The sequence below is a fragment of the Sturnira hondurensis genome, unplaced genomic scaffold (genome assembly GCF_014824575.4).
Source record: "Sturnira hondurensis isolate 20B ecotype Veracruz unplaced genomic scaffold, ASM1482457v3 Scaffold0004152, whole genome shotgun sequence".
Lineage (NCBI taxonomy): Eukaryota > Metazoa > Chordata > Mammalia > Chiroptera > Phyllostomidae > Sturnira > Sturnira hondurensis.
The window spans coordinates 6,022,600-6,040,948 of record NW_028076783.1 but is presented as its reverse complement, the minus strand read 5'-3'; the positions used below and the strand labels follow the sequence as shown (position 1 = coordinate 6,040,948).

At 44.1% G+C, this 18,349-nt stretch overlaps 1 protein-coding gene across 2 annotated transcripts; it reads right to left on the bottom strand.

Annotated features, from left to right (window-relative positions):
- Positions 1-7,364: 7,364 nt before the first annotated feature.
- ZNF300 (zinc finger protein 300) lies at positions 7,365-18,030 on the bottom strand. Of its 2 annotated transcripts, XM_037044879.1 has the most exons (6): positions 17,741-18,030; positions 16,933-17,032; positions 16,311-16,354; positions 10,853-10,979; positions 10,522-10,617; positions 7,365-9,421 (listed from the first exon to the last, which is right to left on the bottom strand). In XM_037044879.1, the coding sequence occupies exons 2-6, from the start codon at positions 16,961-16,963 to the stop codon at positions 7,863-7,865; spliced, it is 1,857 nt and encodes a 618-aa protein (XP_036900774.1). In that variant the 5' UTR covers positions 16,964-17,032; positions 17,741-18,030; the 3' UTR covers positions 7,365-7,862. The 2 variants fall into 2 exon arrangements, with proteins under 2 accessions (XP_036900774.1, XP_036900775.1); XM_037044880.1 differs by lacking the exon at positions 16,933-17,032.
- Between the last annotated feature and the right edge of the window lie 319 nt (positions 18,031-18,349).

Here is an 18,349-nt window from a genome sequence, read left to right as displayed (position 1 = left end):
AGGCAGCCATCGCAGACTGTTGAACTGAGGCACAATGCAATCGGTGATGTACTTTATTAATGTGAATTAGGGGCATGCCCTGTCCAGAAAAGGGGTGGATGTGAGGCTTGAGGCCAGATGCGCAGCTCCTGGTGCCCCCTTTGTCAGAGCGGGTGGAGTGTGGCCAGGCCAGGGGCCTAACTGCCCTTTCCCGTCACATTTGTCTCCACTTCACATCCCACGCCTTGACTCTCTGCAGGCAGCTGCCCCTGAACTTAAGATATCAATCCATTGTTACGGAAAAGCACCTCCATCGGAAGCCTGCTGCTCTTTTTACCTTCTGCTGTGTTCCTTTAGGTGCCAGACATCTTTCTGTTCATTACATAAACCTCCTTCACCCCTGAGACCACCAGGGGAGGGTTCTAGCAGCGCTCCAGCCATCCCAGCTGAGACATGGTGCACAAGGGCTGTCCCTGATCTTTGAGGCAGAGGACAAGAAGAGCCCAGTGGGAAGACCTAGCAGAAATATCAAAAAATGGGGCCAGGTGCTTCGGCCTCCGCAAAGCAGTCAGTGCCTGAGGCTCAATAGAAAATTAATTGCATTTGGAGGGGCTGGGGGTAAATGAGCCACCTTCGGAGGCCTTGCTGCAAGGAGGGGGTTCCTAGTGCTCCCCAAGTGTTTCCTGTGGGTGACCCCAGAGATTCCTGAGATGTCAGCTCCTATCCCCCCCTCTCAATGTCCCAAGGCCCTTGAAGGCACACTGACCATCCAATCTATTCCTGAATGCTTACAGTCCAATGCAGGCAGTCTGGTCTGTTTAGAATGTTTTTAATGAATGAAAAGGCCTCCTTTATCTGAGTCATTACCTCTCTTCCTGATTTTTGTACTCATCGGAGGTCGTGCAGCACGTCGTGTGCACGCGCTGCCAAAATGCAAAATGTGCATTCTCCTCAGCAGCGGTTTCACTTCTAGGAATCTACTCTGCAGACATATGGACAAAGGGGTACAGAACAGAGGTGTGTGAGGATGTTCACCGGTGAACTGTGGGGGCAGTCTTTCCGAAGCTGAGACTGGGCAAGCAAAACGTGAACCACCACCCCACAGACGCTATCAAGCGGATTCCTGCATCGAACAGGAGACTGGACTCAGTAACTTCAAAGGGCCTTCCCACTGAGAGCTCATGAGTGATTTGTCCAGAAGAGGATGGGGATCAGGCTTTTCTGGGCTCACTCATTTTCCTCTCCATTTGTTTTTTTTTCCACTGGGCACAGGTCATGGATATCCACAGAGAAGGGCATTGTGATGAGGTCAGAATCAGGAGACGTTATATCATTCTCCGATATTTAAGGTCACCTCTTCTAGGCATGCCTTGGGAGGTGCGGGGGGCAAGGAGAAATCCAACAGTCCTCCCGGGCAGACTGTTTACTGAAGCACACTCTCTTGCAATCACAAAACCTATGGCGTCAGAAAAAAGGGCCACAGTGGGGCGGCAGCAGTAATAAGAGAAGCAATGGCAGATGCGGTGGACACAGCGTCCACCAAGTCTTTGTATCAGGAAAGATCAAAGATCCGTGAAGGAATAGCCTTCGTGGATCAGGAGGAAGCAGAGCGAGCACGACCAGGGCAGGTACTTGCAAATGTCCCACCTGTGAGGTGAGGCCTTAACATGTCTACAGCAAGTGCTGTGAGCATCTCCTCATCCCCCAAGGACAATTCCACTGCGCCAGAAATCACGTGGGGGCTGCAAGTCTCCCTACAGAGGGGAGCACGTGTGTGGCACCTGGAGGAGCATAGACAACCAGTGAGCCTTGGAACGGTCAAGCTGCAGCAGCGAGACTCAGCATTGTAACCTGCAGACTAAAGTGGCTAAATGGGATGGAAGCCAGAAGGTCTCCCAGACCAGTGCTGCCACCCAGAGGAAGAGAAAGGAAAATGACAGAACTCCCAATAAAAAGCATTGCCATCACCCTGCCCCTGGAGAGGACAGGGCAACAACCCTAACATCATCACCCTTCCGCTGGTGCTTTGCCTAGCCTGGAACTGTTGGAGGTGGAGAAGAAGGAGAAGGCTAGAGAAGTCCAGGAGGTAGGGAACGCAGCTCCTCCTCCCATGGGAAAAATAAATAAATAATAATAACCATCAGCCTCAGCTTCACCACAAAGGCATCTGGGTGGGCTGGTGGTAGGGGATCAGATTTCTCTTCCCTCCTTACTTTCTCTTATGCAAATTAAGTATTTTGTATGCATGAGCATTACCCACCCATCTTTGTCTTTGCTTGTAGATTAACTGTTATGCATTGTATTGAGATAGTGCCAGAGTTTTTTTGAACAAATTTTGGCTGAAAATTTCCCAAACTTTTTTTAAAAGATGTTATTTACTTATTTTTATTGAGACGGGAAGGGAGGGACAAATAGAGGGAGAGAAACATCAATGTGTGGCTGCCTCCTCTATGCCCCCAACCCACAACCCAGGTATGTGCCCTGACTAGGAATCGAACCAATAACCTTTTGGTTCACAGGCCAGCACTCAGTCCACTGAGACATACCAGCCAGGACAAATTTCCCAAACTTGATGAATGGTACAAACTCATATATCTAAGAAGCTTCACAACATTACCTCCCGATGCCGAGAAGGGCGCTGGCCTTACCTAGAGGTAGAAGGAAAAAATTTGTCCTGAACCGTGGGAGTAGACCCCACAGTGAGATTCCGTTTCACTGGCCTGGGCTGACTCTGAGGTGACCGTAGCAAATAGAAAGGGCGCTGAGTGAAAAATATGGAAAGATATCGACGGTGTTTCCGTAATTGCAGAGTCAGTTGGGGCTCCATAAAAAATGACTTAAACTTTAAAGGGAAAATGGGGAGACAGGAGAATTTCTAGGTCTGAGTACCCAAGAGCAGGTTGAGAGTGAGCTGCTTAAACCAATGAGGCTGACCTCCGGCCACTGCTGTGTGGTGTCAGCCTAGGGACACAGTGATGGTGGTATTGCTCCCACTGAGCCATTTTTTTAGCTCCTGTATTGTCAGAACTTTCTTGCTGTGTCTGATGCGGCTGATCACTTCTTCCCACTAGAAACTCCCTCTTGGCCCCACGCTCTCCTGGTTTCCTTATTTCCTTGACCATTCCTTCTCTGCTTCTTCCCCGAGTCCCACTTCTCCTCCCCGTCTCTGGTGACCTAGCCCGTCTCCTGGTCTCACCCACTTCTGGGCCCAGGGCTGCCCCGCTCTACCACCCGCCCAGATTCCCCACAGAGCCTCAGAGCCAGAGCCAGACACCTGCAGCCGGCCTCTCCAGCCGGCTTGGGCACTTTGATGTTACGCAATTGCTTCCTCGTGGTACTTACTGACCTGCCTTGCCCCAACCCACGATAAAGCATTTGTGGCCCTTCTGAGCTGATGAGGAAAAAAAGTACTACAGTTCACCGGTGAACATCCTCATCTACCTTCACTTTACCCATTTTTATTCATATAGCTGCAGAATGCAGCTATTTTTTCCTTTTTTCCCCTCCATTGTCAAGCTTTGCCACTGGCTGCTCTGCTCACCTGCAGCCATGTCTCCCTTCGGATGCAAGGGAACACCTTTTTGATAATTGTAAAGACCTCACTCACCTCCTGGGATGGCCCATGGAGCGTGACGTCAGCATTCAGGCCGTTTCACTGAGGGCACATTGTACAACCTACCTGCCTTTGAGGTAAAAGGCAAGCAGAGCCCAGAGGTTAAGACTCAGCAGAAACTCTGGAAGACAGGGCCAAGAGCCAAAGGCTGGTTCTGCAAAGTCTTTGGTGCTGAGACTCATGTGGAAAACACGTCATATTTGGAAGGGCCTGAAGCCAAATGAGCCACATTCGAGGTTTTCCCAAAGCTGAATTTCAGAGAGTCCTTACAGGTCAGCTTCTCTAATCTCAGGTCCAATGTTGTCATGCCCTCTACAGAATCCTGACTGCTAAACCTATTTTTGAAAACTTGCTACTCCAACCCAGGCAGTCTTATCTGGTCACTTTTAACTATGAGAAAGCACTGGTTTTTTAAAAAGATTTTATTTTTAGAGAAAGGGAGGGAGAAAGAGGAGAGAAACATCAATGTGTGGTTGTCTCTCATGTGCCCCTAACTGGAGACCTGGCCCGCAACCTAGGCATGTGTCCCCACTGGGAATAGAACTGGCAACCCTTTGGTTCATAGGCTGGTACCAATCTACCGAGCCACACTAGCCAGGGCAAAAAAACAACAACACTGTTTTTAACCATGATCTGTCTCCCTATGACAGCCACTCACTGATTCAGTATGTCCGAGACAGTTCAACAGGCTTGTGCACACACAAACAATCCATTAGCAGCTACTCCCATGTAGAACAGGCGTACTCCTTTGCCAGCAGGCTCGCTTCTGGGAATGCATCCTGCAGCTATATGAATAAAAGTGTGTAAAGTGAAGGGAGAGGAGGATGTTCCTGGTGAACTGTAGTACCTTTTTTCCTCATCAGCTCAGAAGAGCCACAAATGCTTTATCGTGGTTGGGGCAAGGCAGGTCGGTAAGTACCACGAGGAAGCAATTGCGTGACGTTAAAGTGACCCGGCTGTTTTCCTCCCTGGATTGTGATCTCCACAGGGCACGAGGTCGGCTCTGCCGTGTGGTGAACTGATGCCCCTGTGAGAAGAGCCACCTACTGCTTGCCTACTCCACGCCAGCTGTGGACCTGGACTTCAGTCACATCTACTGCTCCTAACAGTTTTATGACTATTGGGCACTGCCATCTCCCTTCACGGGTGAAGAAAATGGAGGTCAGAGAATTGAAGTGGCCTGTGTTTGTCATTAGACCTAGGGTTCCAATCTATATTTGACTACGTAACTTGTGCTCTTTGACAGATATTGGGTAAAATTTGGTATTTATTAATAAGCAAAAAATGGATTCCTTTTAAAAAAAGAACGTATGTTAGACTTGTAGAAAAGTTACAAATACAATAGTGTCCTGAAACTATTATAAAGGACACATGGACAAAATCAAAGTGGAGGGTGGAAGCAAGGGAGGGAGGAGGGTTTGGCTGAGGTCAGGGGGGAGAGGTGGTGGGGAAATGCAGACAACTGTGATTGAACAATAATAATTGCTCATAATTATTTAAAAAATAGTGTCCTGATATCCTTCACCCAGCTTCCCCTCATGTTAACATCTTACATAAACATAGCATAATTATGAGAATTAGGAAATTAACATAGGTACAATATTAACTAATACAAAATTCACATTTGAATTTCATCAGTTCCACTGCTTTTTTTTAAAAAGATTTTATTTACTTATCTTTAGAGGGGGAGGGAAGGAAAGGAGAGAAATATCAATGTATGGTTGCCTCTCTTGCGTCCCCTGCTCAGAACAGGCCTGCAACCCAGGCATGTGCCCTGACTGGGAATCAAACTGCGGTTGTTTGGTTCGCAGACCCGCGCTCAACCCACTGAGCTACACCAGCCAGGGCAGTTTCACTGTTTTGTAAAAGCCCCTTTTCTGTTCCAAGGTTATCTCCAGGACCTCAAACTGCTTAGGTTGTTATTTCTATGTAGAGATCTTATACTTTGTGATTAATTTTTAGTGTTTTATATTTTTATGCTAATGTAATGGTATCTTTAAATATTCACTGTTGTTGGTTTGTTGAATTAGTTTATTTAATATTAACATTGCATAAAGTGCCCTGGCTAGTGTAGCTCAGTGGATTGAGCACAGGCCTGAGAACTAAGGGATTGCAGTTCGATTTCCGGTCAGGGCACATGCCTGGGTTGCAGGCCAGTTCCCAGAAGGGGACACATGAGAGGCAACCATACACTGATATTTCTCTCCCTCTCTCCTTCCCTTCTTCTCTAAAGACAGATGAATAAAATCTTTAAAATAAATAAATAAATAAAAATAAAGTTGCATAAAGTAACTAAACTCCTTTAGTTGTAATATTTAATCAGTGTGTTTATTTTCTTTATACACAATTATATCTGCAAATAACATTCATTTTCCTTTTTCCTTTCCAATCCTTGGGCCTATTGTTTCTTTTTCCTGCCCCCCTGCACTGAGCAGCTTCTCTAGCAAAATGCTGAAGGAAAGTGAAACGTTAATCCTGTAGATGCTAGTTCTGAAGTGGGATTTTTGTAGACACCCATTATTAGATAAACAAGGTTTGCCTGGGGGCTCACAGTGAAAAGACCAAACGGGAGGCCTGTGAGGCAGGAGCTGTGAGTTTGCTATTCTACCTCAGTCCTTCTTCATTAACTCTGTGTTCCCAACAGGCTCCCTTGTCCTTCTCAGGCCCTCAGAGGAGCCAGCTCGGGCATCCTCTATGAGGAACCCTGTGAGTGGCTCTACCCATGAGATGTTCCCCCACGCCTTCTTCCCCAGGTCTGCATGGTCAACGATCCCTGATGGCAGTTCACTGTTCACAGTGAGACCAGGACTGGCCCACACAGGCCCCCATGTCCCCATGAGGTGTGCCCTCTCCCCTGCAGAGATTCTCACCTAGAGGGGCCCTGTCTTTCCACAACTGACAGTCCAGCCACGCAAGAAGGGGATCAGGGGAGCAGGAAGTGTGAAGGATTCAACAGGAACTAGGTGAGCATGGGTAAACTGTATTCATCCACAGTGACACTCTCATCCTTGCCAGGTATGCTCCTCGGAGGGGCACCTCCAGTGTCGGTCCTCATCTGAAGCTGCTCATGGATAAACAGGCAAAAGCACAGGAAGGAGGGAGGGAAATATTTTAGAGATGCAATATTCCCAAATCTATGGCAGCCATGATTTCTCACCCCAAGGAGTTTCCCTCTGTAAGTGCCCTTGGTTCTCAGGGAAAACAGCTGAGGCTGCAGGGCAGGGGTCAGAAAGGAACTGAAGAGACATCAGACGAGGGTCTCTATGTGTGATCACCACAGGTTATATAAGTCAGTGCAGGTAAGACACTACCATAAATACAATAAAATGTCACTTTACCATACAGGTTACCAAGGCCACCAGACCAAAGACAGTAAAATGAACCAGTCATTGGAACGAGATATCAAAACAAAGGTCTGAAATACAAAGCAAGTTCAGATGTGTCTTGTAAACATTAGTCTTAGCACCCTGTTGCAGCAGGGTAGAGAGTAAAGACTAAAAAGAACTAACATTAACTAAAACTGTGCTCTGCATTGTACTTTTACTTAGCAATAAGAAAAAATATTCAGGTGGGTGAGGCAGGCTTGCCTGAGGCCACAATATCTGAATTGTTGAGCCAGGAGTTAAACCCAAGACCACTGGGTCTTGTACCCAAGTCTTCCTCCCATTCCAAATCCCCAGTGAGGAAGAGGAAAAGAGAGACCTGGCCCAGAAGCATCGATTTCAAGGTCCAGGTAACTTCCAGAGATACAGGCGAGCTTACACGTTTGAGATAAGAAAACATAAATAGCACCTTTATTAAACTCGGTTAACCTACTGTTCCATCTTTATATAAGAATTTTACATGTATCTCTAGGGGTCAAGCTAAGTCCCTCCTTATAATGCAATTTCTAGGCATTGATTTCTCTATTTTTACTCAAGCTTTCTTCATGTCCTTTATAAAGTATGGCTGTATGGCCAAAATTATGATAAACCAATATTAGCAATTTCACAATGTCTGATTATTGTTATATGGTATAATAAAGAATATGTAAATTGATAACATTTTGTATACATAATTTGGTCTGACCATTCAAATCATAGGTTAAAAAGCTTTACATACCATGTTGATTTAATTTTCCATCATCTTTGCTGAATTAGGTATCATCACACTATAGATATGAACTCCCTTGTAAAATTTTACATATAATATGCTTTTCACAAACTTATCAAATTACTCAGGATTCTAGTATTTATTAAGGCTTGAGCTAATACCGAAGGCTTTTCTGCACTCAGTTCATTAAGGTTTTCCCACTGTTGTGAATTCTCTGGTGCACAGTGAGCTGGGACTTCTGGATGAAGGCTTTCCCACATGCGTTGCACCCATAGGGTCTTTCCCCAGTGTGAATTCTCTGATGTAAAACGAGGTCTGACTTCTGGGAAAAGGCCTTTCCACACTCAGCACATATGTAAGGCTTCTCTCCAGTATGAATGCGCTGGTGTCCTGGCAGGTGGGACTTCTGGGAGAAGGCTTTCCCACACTCCGTGCACACATAAGGCTTTTCCCCTGTGTGAATTCTCTGATGCCCAATGAGATGTGACTTCTGACAGAAGGCCTTTCCACACTCGCTGCACCTGTAGGGTTTCTCTCCAGTGTGTGTCCTCTGGTGTATGATGAGCTGGGACTTGCGGGAGAAGGCCTTCCCACATTCGGGACATGCGTAAGGTTTCTCCCCAGTGTGAACTAACTGATGTGTGATGAGTTCTGTCTTCCTGCTGAAGGCCTCCTCACACTGCGCACACTTGTAGGGTTTCTCTCCAGTATGGATCCTGTTGTGTATGATGAGGTGGGACTTCTCACAGAAGGCTTTCCCGCATTGGGCACACTCATACGGCTTCTCTCCAGTGTGAGTCCTGTGGTGGATGATCAGTTGTGACTTCTGGGAGAAGGCCTTCCCGCACTCTCTGCATTCGTAAGGTTTCTCCCCTGTGTGGATCCTCTGATGTATAATGAGGGGTGATTTCTGGGAGAAGGCTTTCCCGCAGTCGCTACACGCATATGGTTTCTCCCCCGTGTGAACTCTCCGATGTATAATGAGGGATGATTTTTGAGAGAAGGCTTTTCCACATTCAGAACATTCATAAGGCTTCTCCCCAGTATGAGTTCTCTGATGAACAATGAGGTGAAACTTCTCACTGAAGGCTTTCCCACATGCACTGCAATCATAAGGTTTCTCTCCACTATGAATTCGTTGATGTACAATAAGCTGTAACTTCTTAGCAAAGCCTTTTCCACATGTAATACATATACAGGTCTTCTCTTTAGTTGCAGTATCCTTATAATAAATAAGGGATCGTTTATTGCTGAAAAGGTTTCCACACTGATTATCATCAGAGGGTATTACTCCAGTTTGAATTTTCTCAATATCAGAACTGGACACATCATGGCTAAATGATTTTCCACATCCAAAACTCTCACCAGGGGTTTTTCTTGAACTAGTCTTATCAGAATGAGGTAGGTCAATATTAGATTTCAAGTACATTTTAAATGCATCATAGTTACGGGGTCTTTGTCTTGAAGTATCTGGCTCTATGAACTCTTCAAACATTGTCCCCAATGCATTACATTTATGGCCTGACTCCATGGTCACTGTCTCGTTACTGATAGCTGTAACTTGACTGAAAAGTCTGTCTTGGTTTTCTGGACCTCTCTGCCATTGGCCATCCCCTGGACATACTTTCAAAATGGAGCACAAAGAACCATCCTTTGTGACACCTTTCAGTGTCTTATTATGGAAGGAAAAAGACCCCAAAACACATGACTGGGGGTCATCAAGGCGATGCTTCCTGTCTAAAGAAAAGGAAGATAAAGAAAACAATCAGGAAGAGCACTTGACAGAGCAGAGAGGGGGAAGAAATAACTGATGCAACACAGGTGGTAAACTCAGAAAACAGGGATGGGGACGGGTCATCTGGTGAGACCGCACAGCACACAGTGCGATCAGGTGAATGGCGAGACAAGGCTGTCAGAGGGACACATTCATGGAAAAGCTAGACTTTAAGGAGACAGAAAAGGATCTGGGTTGTTATCACTCTGGCCTCGGATCATTATTCTAGAATCTTCCCAATTCCCCCACTTTCTGAATGAAAACACTTTTCACCTTTTGAATTCATTTATTTTATAAATCATTTGATACACACAGACACACTCTCTGGTACTCAGAATACTTTAACTCTCCTCAGTCTAAATTCCTAATTAACAACCAACAGAAAAAAAATGGATTGTGATGTTATGAATTGAGTATCAGATTTGCACCAAAAATCTGACTTTGAACTACATGTATCAAATAAAACTAGCAAGGTTTGCCCAGAAGAGTCACATCCCCTAACTCACATACTCACCACCACCAACACCACCATCGCCATCACCACGCTCCAACAGTGTGCCTGCACCCTCCGACTTCGGCATCATCAACACTTAACGTCTCTCAAAGCACCTAATGCTGCATGCTCTGAAAAATGCCCTCCCAAACTCTGTTGCATCTCTTTAGATTCTAATTTTCTCTTAACTTTTAAAAACAGTAACTATATGTGATGTTTAATTTTGTACAGCCATGCACCTGGAAATCTTATCTTCTAAAGTACAACCTATGTGCCTTCTATTGCCTAGTAAGCCTTTTCATAAAAGGCATTTATATATATATATATATATATATATACACATACATACATATGAAAGAGTGAGAATCAGCAAGAAATAGCTTCCCCTATAAAGATTCACAATTATGTAACTGATTATTAGTTGAATGCCTACCAAATTCTCAGCACAAGAGCAAAAAAGAGATTTCAATAAGAACAGAAACGTAAGTTTCAGGCAAAAATCAATTACATAAAACAAAACAAACAAACTGATATTTCAATTCCCCTGTCTCCCATCTGCCTGATGTTTACCTGGAAAAAGCCAATTTGATATGTCTGTCTTTACGACCCATGGATCTTCTCCTTGTTCCAACTTGGAGATGACATCTGGTTTGGAAACTGGATGCCCTATTAAATGGAAAGGAGGACCTGGGATACACGGCACTGAAGGAAGAAGAGAGGATGCCGTTTAAGTCGGTAATGACGTAGTCCAGGTGGCCCTCAGTGGAGGAATGATCCAGATTTGGGAAGGTATGAAGACCATGGAAGTCATTTGGAAGTCAGGAACCACCGAACCACGGCAGCTGACAGGGAAAGGTGTTTCGCTGTACGAGTCTGAGCCATGCAGGGAAGCCATCCTTACCCACGGAGACCAGGTGGCTGTAGTTCTCCAGCATCACGTCCCTGTACAGGGTCCGCTGGGCAGGGTCCAGCTGCCGCCACTCCTCTGGGGTGAAATCCACAGCCACGTCCTTGAATGATACTAAGCCCTGTAACAGTATATTCCTGTTCAATCTGAAGTGACCATTTTTGTTTCTACTATAGCATGCAATACCATACCCACACCTACTTCTGTATCATGATATTTGGGAGAAGGAATGAAAAATCATCTCTTTAGCAAGAAGAGCCAAACAGATCAGGAAAACAGAAGAGATAAGTCACAAAATGCCTACCCGATCCAAATAGTAATTTAATATGGGATAAGAGCAGCATTCTAATAACCAGGAAGAAAGTGATTATTCAATGAATAGTACTGAAAAAAACTGGACAGTCAACCGAAAAAGAATAATGTGGAATTCATGTGTCACAGGCTAAATTGTGTCCCCTGAAAACTCCTCTGTTGAAACCCTAACCCTCAGTGCCTCAGAAAGTCACCTTATTTGGAAATAGGTCATTGCAGACATGATTCCTTACATGGTGTCATTAGGGTGGACGGGCGGACTCTAATACAATATGATTGATGTCCATATATCTGTTGGGAACCACCCTGCCTAGTTTCAGGAGCTGTAAACCCCCCATGGCTAAGGCTGAGTGAGTGACCTCCAGACCATAAGCCACTAAGGAGACAAAGCTTATGTCCATGGCAGGAGCACTGCTTCTGCTCCTTTTTTCATAACTGGCCCCCAATGCTTGATCAGTTAGCCAATGATGGGTAAGATTCCCCAAGGGGAGAACCACCCAAGACAGGCATGATCATGTGCAGGCCCCAGGGAAGGACTTGGGGGGCTACGGAGAAAGGGGGTGATGGACCCTCACCCCTTAGCTTTGATGAAGCCGGATTCCTCATTTCTCCTAATTCCTTGGCTATCTTGCCTCCTCTGCCTGACTTAAGCCTGAAACAATGACAAAGGGTGGTAGTGCAGCCCTGTGCTGGAAAGGGTGGGCTCCCCCCGTGATCAGGCCTGAGAAAGGATATGTAAAATCCTGTGAAGCCTGCTTAGCTAAGAATGCTCTTAAATGATAAAGGCCAGAGCAGGAAATGAGTTTGTTTCCCAAAGTTTTGTAGCCTTTTAGCTGACAGACCCTGACTCAGAAGAAGCCCTAATAGTTCTTTGTATGCTATCTACTTTTTACTTCCTGACAATGATTAATAAGTTGTACCTGAACTCCTGTGCAAAAAAACCAATAAAACCTTGTCAAGGTGAGGGTCAGCACGCTCTCCCCTTGAAAGGGTAGCCAAGCCACTCTGAGGCACTCCCCCCCTTGAGGGAGTAGCCGGGCCGTCCCTTTTCCTCCACAGGACTCGGTAGTCGGTGTGAATTTGTCTCATATCTCATCCATGATGCCACAGGCACTGGGAGCCGGTGCGCGTCTCATATATCAACAGGAGAAATTTGAAGAGACGGACAGACAGGGAGAGAAGATGATGTGAAGAGACACTGGAGAGCATGCTCATCTATGATCCAAGGAGAGAGCCCTGGAAAGATCCTCCCTCATGGCCCTTCAGGGGAACCAATCCTACTGACGCGGGGGACTGTGACTTCTGGCCCCCCGGAGCTGTGAGAGGATAAATGCCTGCTGTTTGTCGTACTTCGCCATGGCAGCCCTTGCAAACCGATACGCCATATCTTATGTCTTAGAAAATTGAAAGAATTCGTTCTGGACAGAGCAAACATCTTAACTGTAAAAAATACCCAAGACCACAAAAGTAAAGAAACAAAACGATTTTGTATTAATAATTACAGAGGAGAGGCCTTTTTCACTATAACATTTAGAGAATCACAGAATGTCAAAGTTCTTAAAGATCATAATCTACATCTCCTCGTTTTATAGAAAAATACTCTAGCTTCTCCTAAATCTAATGGTTCTACTACATATATACTCAGTAGCTAATAATATAATGAAATACATCAACCGAAATAGAAATACCGAAGAAGGAACTTAGAAATGTGCAGAAAACAGTCATGAAAAAAGCCCCCACAACAAATTATTGACACGGCGTTAAAATAAAGAACTTGGAGTGTGGAGCCAAAAAGATGCTTCTGGAGGTGAAAGTGACTTTTAATTATGTCATCATTATGTCCACAGTAGTTGTCATCTAATAGGCATTGAGTGAGCTGTATTATTTTAAACTATTTGTCAGGTTCTCTCTTAAATATTCCATCATTAACAAATATTACTTTCAGAATGAAAACAAAATAAATACTGTTTCAAATATCAAGAGTCTGCCGCTGACAAAGCCTCCTCTGGACCCATGCTTGAATACACAGACTCATTTCAATCTTACGGTTTCGCTCATCCCACACCAAGTCCCATATTCAGATGGTCAAGCCACCAAGCATCCAGTTTATCCTCCTAACAACTCCATTAATGTTCCCAGTTTACTTCTGAAGAAGCTGAGGATTACAGTGCTTCACTAACTGCCTGCCAGAGGCTACACACTGAATGCAGGTTGATTCAAACTTAGATTTAAAAGCAAGTGCTCTGATTCGATAGCATGGGTTCCTGACCACTGCCTCCTTGATACTGTAAACAAGACCTCCATGTTTTATGACTTTAATACCATCCTTAGTCAAACTTCCCAGGAAACATCCTCCACTTCAGTTTCCCTCCAATTCTCAGCCTTCCTAAAATCACTCTGCTCTTTTTACTTCAACAAAATGTTGTTTCCCATCCTCACCCAGCTTGCCTCTTGATCCAAAGTTCAATAATCTTTTAATCCTATTCCCAACTTCCTTATAAAGGTCATTGCTCTCCCCACTTACAATAACAGTTCCTTGCTCTCACGTCTGTGTATGTCAGTGTTGATTTCCACATGGTTAACCCCATTGTTCTCCCTCGTTCCTCTCAGAAAAGAACAATGCCTGAATGTCCCTGAGATACTCCACAGCTAGCCAGTGCATACGACACATATTGGGTACCCAAGAAACGTTTGCTACAGAGGAATGAGTGAAGATTACAGAGAATAAAAGAAGGTTCATTCTAAGTTAAAAATACTTTTGTGCATCAGTCAATTATATTCTTTTGACCTGAAGAACAATAACATGACAAAGATAATAAATATGGAATGTAGAAGAAATCTATTCTGATAGAAAAATTTATATGAGTAGATATAATTCTAATATTCTGGTTTTGTTTTATTAGTGATATTTAAATGGTTCAGTTAACTAAATATGTATAAATCTTGTTACTTTTGAGAAACATATTATGCATAATCATTGAGAAATTGTACTTTTGTCATCTACAAATAATTTTTACAGCTTAGATGGCTGGGAGAATGGGAAAAATGGGGGAAATGAATACAAAACTTAGAATAGTCAAGTCCAAAAAGTGGTTTTCAATAGTATATATTTATCTCACTATATCTCAAAATGTGATTTTAAACATGTAATCAATTTCTAAATTACTAGTGAGTTAAAACTGTATCTTCAAGATCCAGCATGTACTTGACCCTTGAAGCACGTTTCCGTGCAGACTGGCCAATTTCAAGTGCTCAATAACTGCATGTGGCTGACGGCTCTGGGCTGGACGCACAGTTCCAAAGTTATGACATCAAGAAGGAAAAAAATGTATCTTTTCCACAAGAGAACTCAGCCGTTAAACTCTACTATAAGATACACATAAGGACTTCTAATACAAAAGCTAATTGAAAGACTGACAATAATAATGATGATATAATAACAACAGCTGACACATAAATATAGAACAAACCATCCCCAGTTACATAGTTCTAAGCATGGTTGTTTTTTCCCCACTTAATTCTCACAACAATCCTATGAGGATTATAGTCTCCATTTCACAGACCCCAGTCAACCAGGCCACAAGGAAATATTATACATCTGCTCGAATAATAAAAGAGAATGCTAGGTACTGGCATGGGAAGTTATTAAAAACGTACACAAAAATCATGCCCTGGCTGGTGTAGCTCAGTGGATTGAGTGCCAGCCCGTGAACCAAAGGGTTGCTGGTTTGACTCCCAGTCAGGGCACCTGCCTGGGTTGTGGGAGAGGTCCCCAGTAGGGGGCACTCGACAGACATTCACACACAGATGTTTCTCTTCCTCTCTTTCTTCCTTCCTTCCCCTCTCCAAAAATTAAAAAGAAAAATTAATCTTTAAAAAAATGTACACAAAAATCTTTATACTGGAGAATGGAGTAAAAAATCATGTTGTAGACAGAATGTTTACTATGACATTATTTTTCCAAAAGAAAAGTGTGAGAATATGTGTACTCGCATATTTGTACTTTCACATATACACACTTGCAGTTATACGCCTATCATAAAAGGTTTAGAAGGTTAAACACAAATGATTAAAGCTGCTATGTCAGGAGGAGGGTAGTTCGAAGGTTAAAGGTCTTTCAGCTTTTAATTTTTATCTTTTTATATAGTTTAAAATTTTTGTACCATGTATATAGCACACGTTGACAAGGAGAAGAATATAATACAGACTGTTAAAAAAGGAGGAGCCGGGAAGGAACTGGTCTGGAGTTGAACAGCGATCCTACAAAATCATAGGATAGGACAAGAAGCATGGAGGTCCTGGCTCTCCAGACTTTTGACAGATAATTATAACTTAAGAACTGCTTCTTGAGAGAAATATATTTTTGGAAGACTATTTAAAACGTACGCATCCTATGTTATCTAGATTTTACCAGTGGATGAAGCAGACAATGGAAGCCTCTGCAATCAATCTGGTCCTCTAAAGCAGAGGTCAACAAACTTTTCAGTGAAGTATATGTTTTCATCATTGCAGATCATGTGGTCTCTATTGAACTTACCCAACCCGGCCACTGGGGCATGAAAACAGACCCGGACAATACACAAACAAAAGGCATGGCTGTGCTGCCAGTAAAACGTTGCTTATAAAACGCTGGGTTTGGCTCACAGGCAACAGTCTGATGGCCCTAGCTCAAAAAGATAAAGTTCAAGGAGTTTGGCTCTGACACTGATCCCTTCCCTCTAGAAAAGATCATTTTATGATACAGCTACAAGAAATCTACTATCGCATTTACCACAGGAATGAATGTTGGTGAGAACACTGTACTCCATCACCTAAACAAAGACCTATTAGAGGAAGTTTTAGCCATATACCGCTAGAAATGATCTCTTCCCATGGGAAATGTATCTGCTTTCTCTTTAGAGGATTGCAAATCATGTAACTGACATCTGCAAGAAAGATCAGAAAAATTGGTACATCAATTTTTTAAATGGCTCAGGCCAGGTTATCTATATTGTAACCCAGCAACTCTTTCTAGGTCCTGATCTTTATTTTGGCTATTGTACCTTTTCCCTAATCCAAATTTTAGCTCTTTTAATTTTCCATTTGATTGTATGGAAAACCAAGGAGGCAATTTTAAAAATTAAAAACAAAAGCAACTCACCTGGGACTTCATCATTTTCTGTTGTCTTCTCAAAGGACAGATGCCTGAAAAAGCAAAATCAGTGATCAGAAGGACGTTTTCATGGACTAGACCCAGACTGCAGCTTCCACATCCACCGGTCTAGAAACCACGCCCACCAGAAGTCAGGGGGATGACAGGCCAACTTGGGGAGAAGGCTGCTTGGCCCTTACAGACCGGTCAGCAAGCACAAGCGCAGGAAGTCCTCTTGTGACTATACTATAGGCATACAGAACTCACACAAGGTTTTTGAATTGTATGGATGTAAAGATGTTACATGTTTTACTAACAACTTACTTTCCCCCTGTGAACCAGCCATTATACTTGTAAAGGGCTGTCACAAGGCCATACACATGGATAGATCTGCATAAAGATTTAACTGTAGATGGAGTTCCCAGGCTTCAAATGGCAATGACCAAATGGGAAACTAAGGAATGTATTCTTTTATTCCTCTGAAAGAACCAGCAGCTGAATTCCCATCCTCTATTATATTTTCCCTCAACACAGTAAACTCTCCTGCTAATCAATATTCATAGACCTAAATGTTAATTTTGAGATGTTTTCTGTTTAAATGTTTCTTGTCTCAGTGGAGGAAGGTACATACCTGGTAAACTTTTCTCAGTCCCTGGAGTCATGCAGACAGGACTGAACTGGTTCAGAGAAAGTGAGCACTCCCATGACAGGGAGAATTTATCAAGACAGATCTGGAAGGAAACAATCCAAAAACCTTATCATACTGATCTCTGGGCACCCAGCAGGTGCTCGATAAATGTTTCTTGAATGAAATGTAAAATGATTTCAATAAGCTTAGAAAGAGGTAAGACTAAAAATCACACTTTTCATAATAATTCTATCGTTTTTGTTTGGTATTGTTTTAAAATAGTCATTTCATTAAGGAGTGCCAGATTAAGGGCATAATAATGGCTCCAGAGGGGGGTTGACCTTTAAAACTCCAACAGTTGCCTATGACCCCTGAAAGTTTTAATGTGGGTAAAAACCTTTCCCAATAAATTGGAGCTCATCATAATGATGACTGCTCCTTCCAAGTCGCTGAATCCTTGGGCCTATGGATCCCACACCCGACAGAACTCCCCTATGCCCATCACATCAGTGACCACCACGTGGACGCCCCCCCCCCCCCCCGTCATTTCGACCTCAGCCCCCGCACCCATCACCGACCCCAGTCATCCCCATCAGTGTGTCCCCCTAGGTGCCATTTCTGACCGTACAGACAACCCCATCACTGGTACATCACTCCCCACTTACTACTCTCATAGCTCACACCATCCCTGCCTCCCCAAATGAACCCAGCACCAATCCCACATTCCTTCTCCACCAAATGACTTCTTTAAACCTCCAATCACTGACCTCTACGGACCGCTCCCTTCCCACTGCCAATCCAAGACACTCACCGCACGAATGACAGCCTTCTGACCTTACGGCTCCGTTATCAGGTCCCGAAACGCTGGTCAAAGCTTAACCGGGGACAGCTGTCATATCCATAGTAATGAACTCTCGCGCTTCCTGTCCGGGAGAGCCGAGCACAGGGTTTCTGAGCTTGCGCTGATTCCTGTTGGGTGGTTCTGCCCACTTCGCTTTCTCGGAGGCTTTGTTCAGGAGGCAATGTGGCCCCCGCCATGCACTGCGTGCAAACGGGGGCCACCATGTTGAAGGCCCATGTAGTTCCGTACACGCAGGAATTCTTTTACTGGGAGGCTGTGGTTGGGCTGCACCACCGGAGGCAACAGGAGGGGATAAGGTGGGGGAGGAAGGTTGTAGCAACCAATAAGGTGCAAGCTTTGTAGAGACTTTACAAAAGCACTGGGAAGAACTTTGAGTGCTGTATCCTATCTTAGAAGACTGCATTTGTTGAAAGAGGAAGACAGACTTTGGAATAGTAAAATATTCTCATTGACTCTATTTTACATGTTTGTAAATGGTACAGGCCTATAGCGGGAGGTTCCACTTGCTGAAAGGGGTGAAAAGGCAGAATGGTAGAGTCCCCTAGGGGATGACTCCAC

Excerpts from the sequence above, each read along its gene's own strand:
- ZNF300 (XM_037044879.1), bottom strand. The coding sequence starts at position 16,963 with ATGACTCCAGGGACTGAGAAAAGTTTACCAG. Across the intron at positions 10,980-16,310 it reads AGAAAATGATGAAGTCCCAG|GGCTTAGTATCATTCAAGGA; the intron begins GTGAGTTGCTTT and ends ATACTGTTACAG. Across the intron at positions 9,422-10,521 it reads ATCAAATTGGCTTTTTCCAG|ACAGGAAGCATCGCCTTGAT; the intron begins GTAAACATCAGG and ends CCTTTTCTTTAG.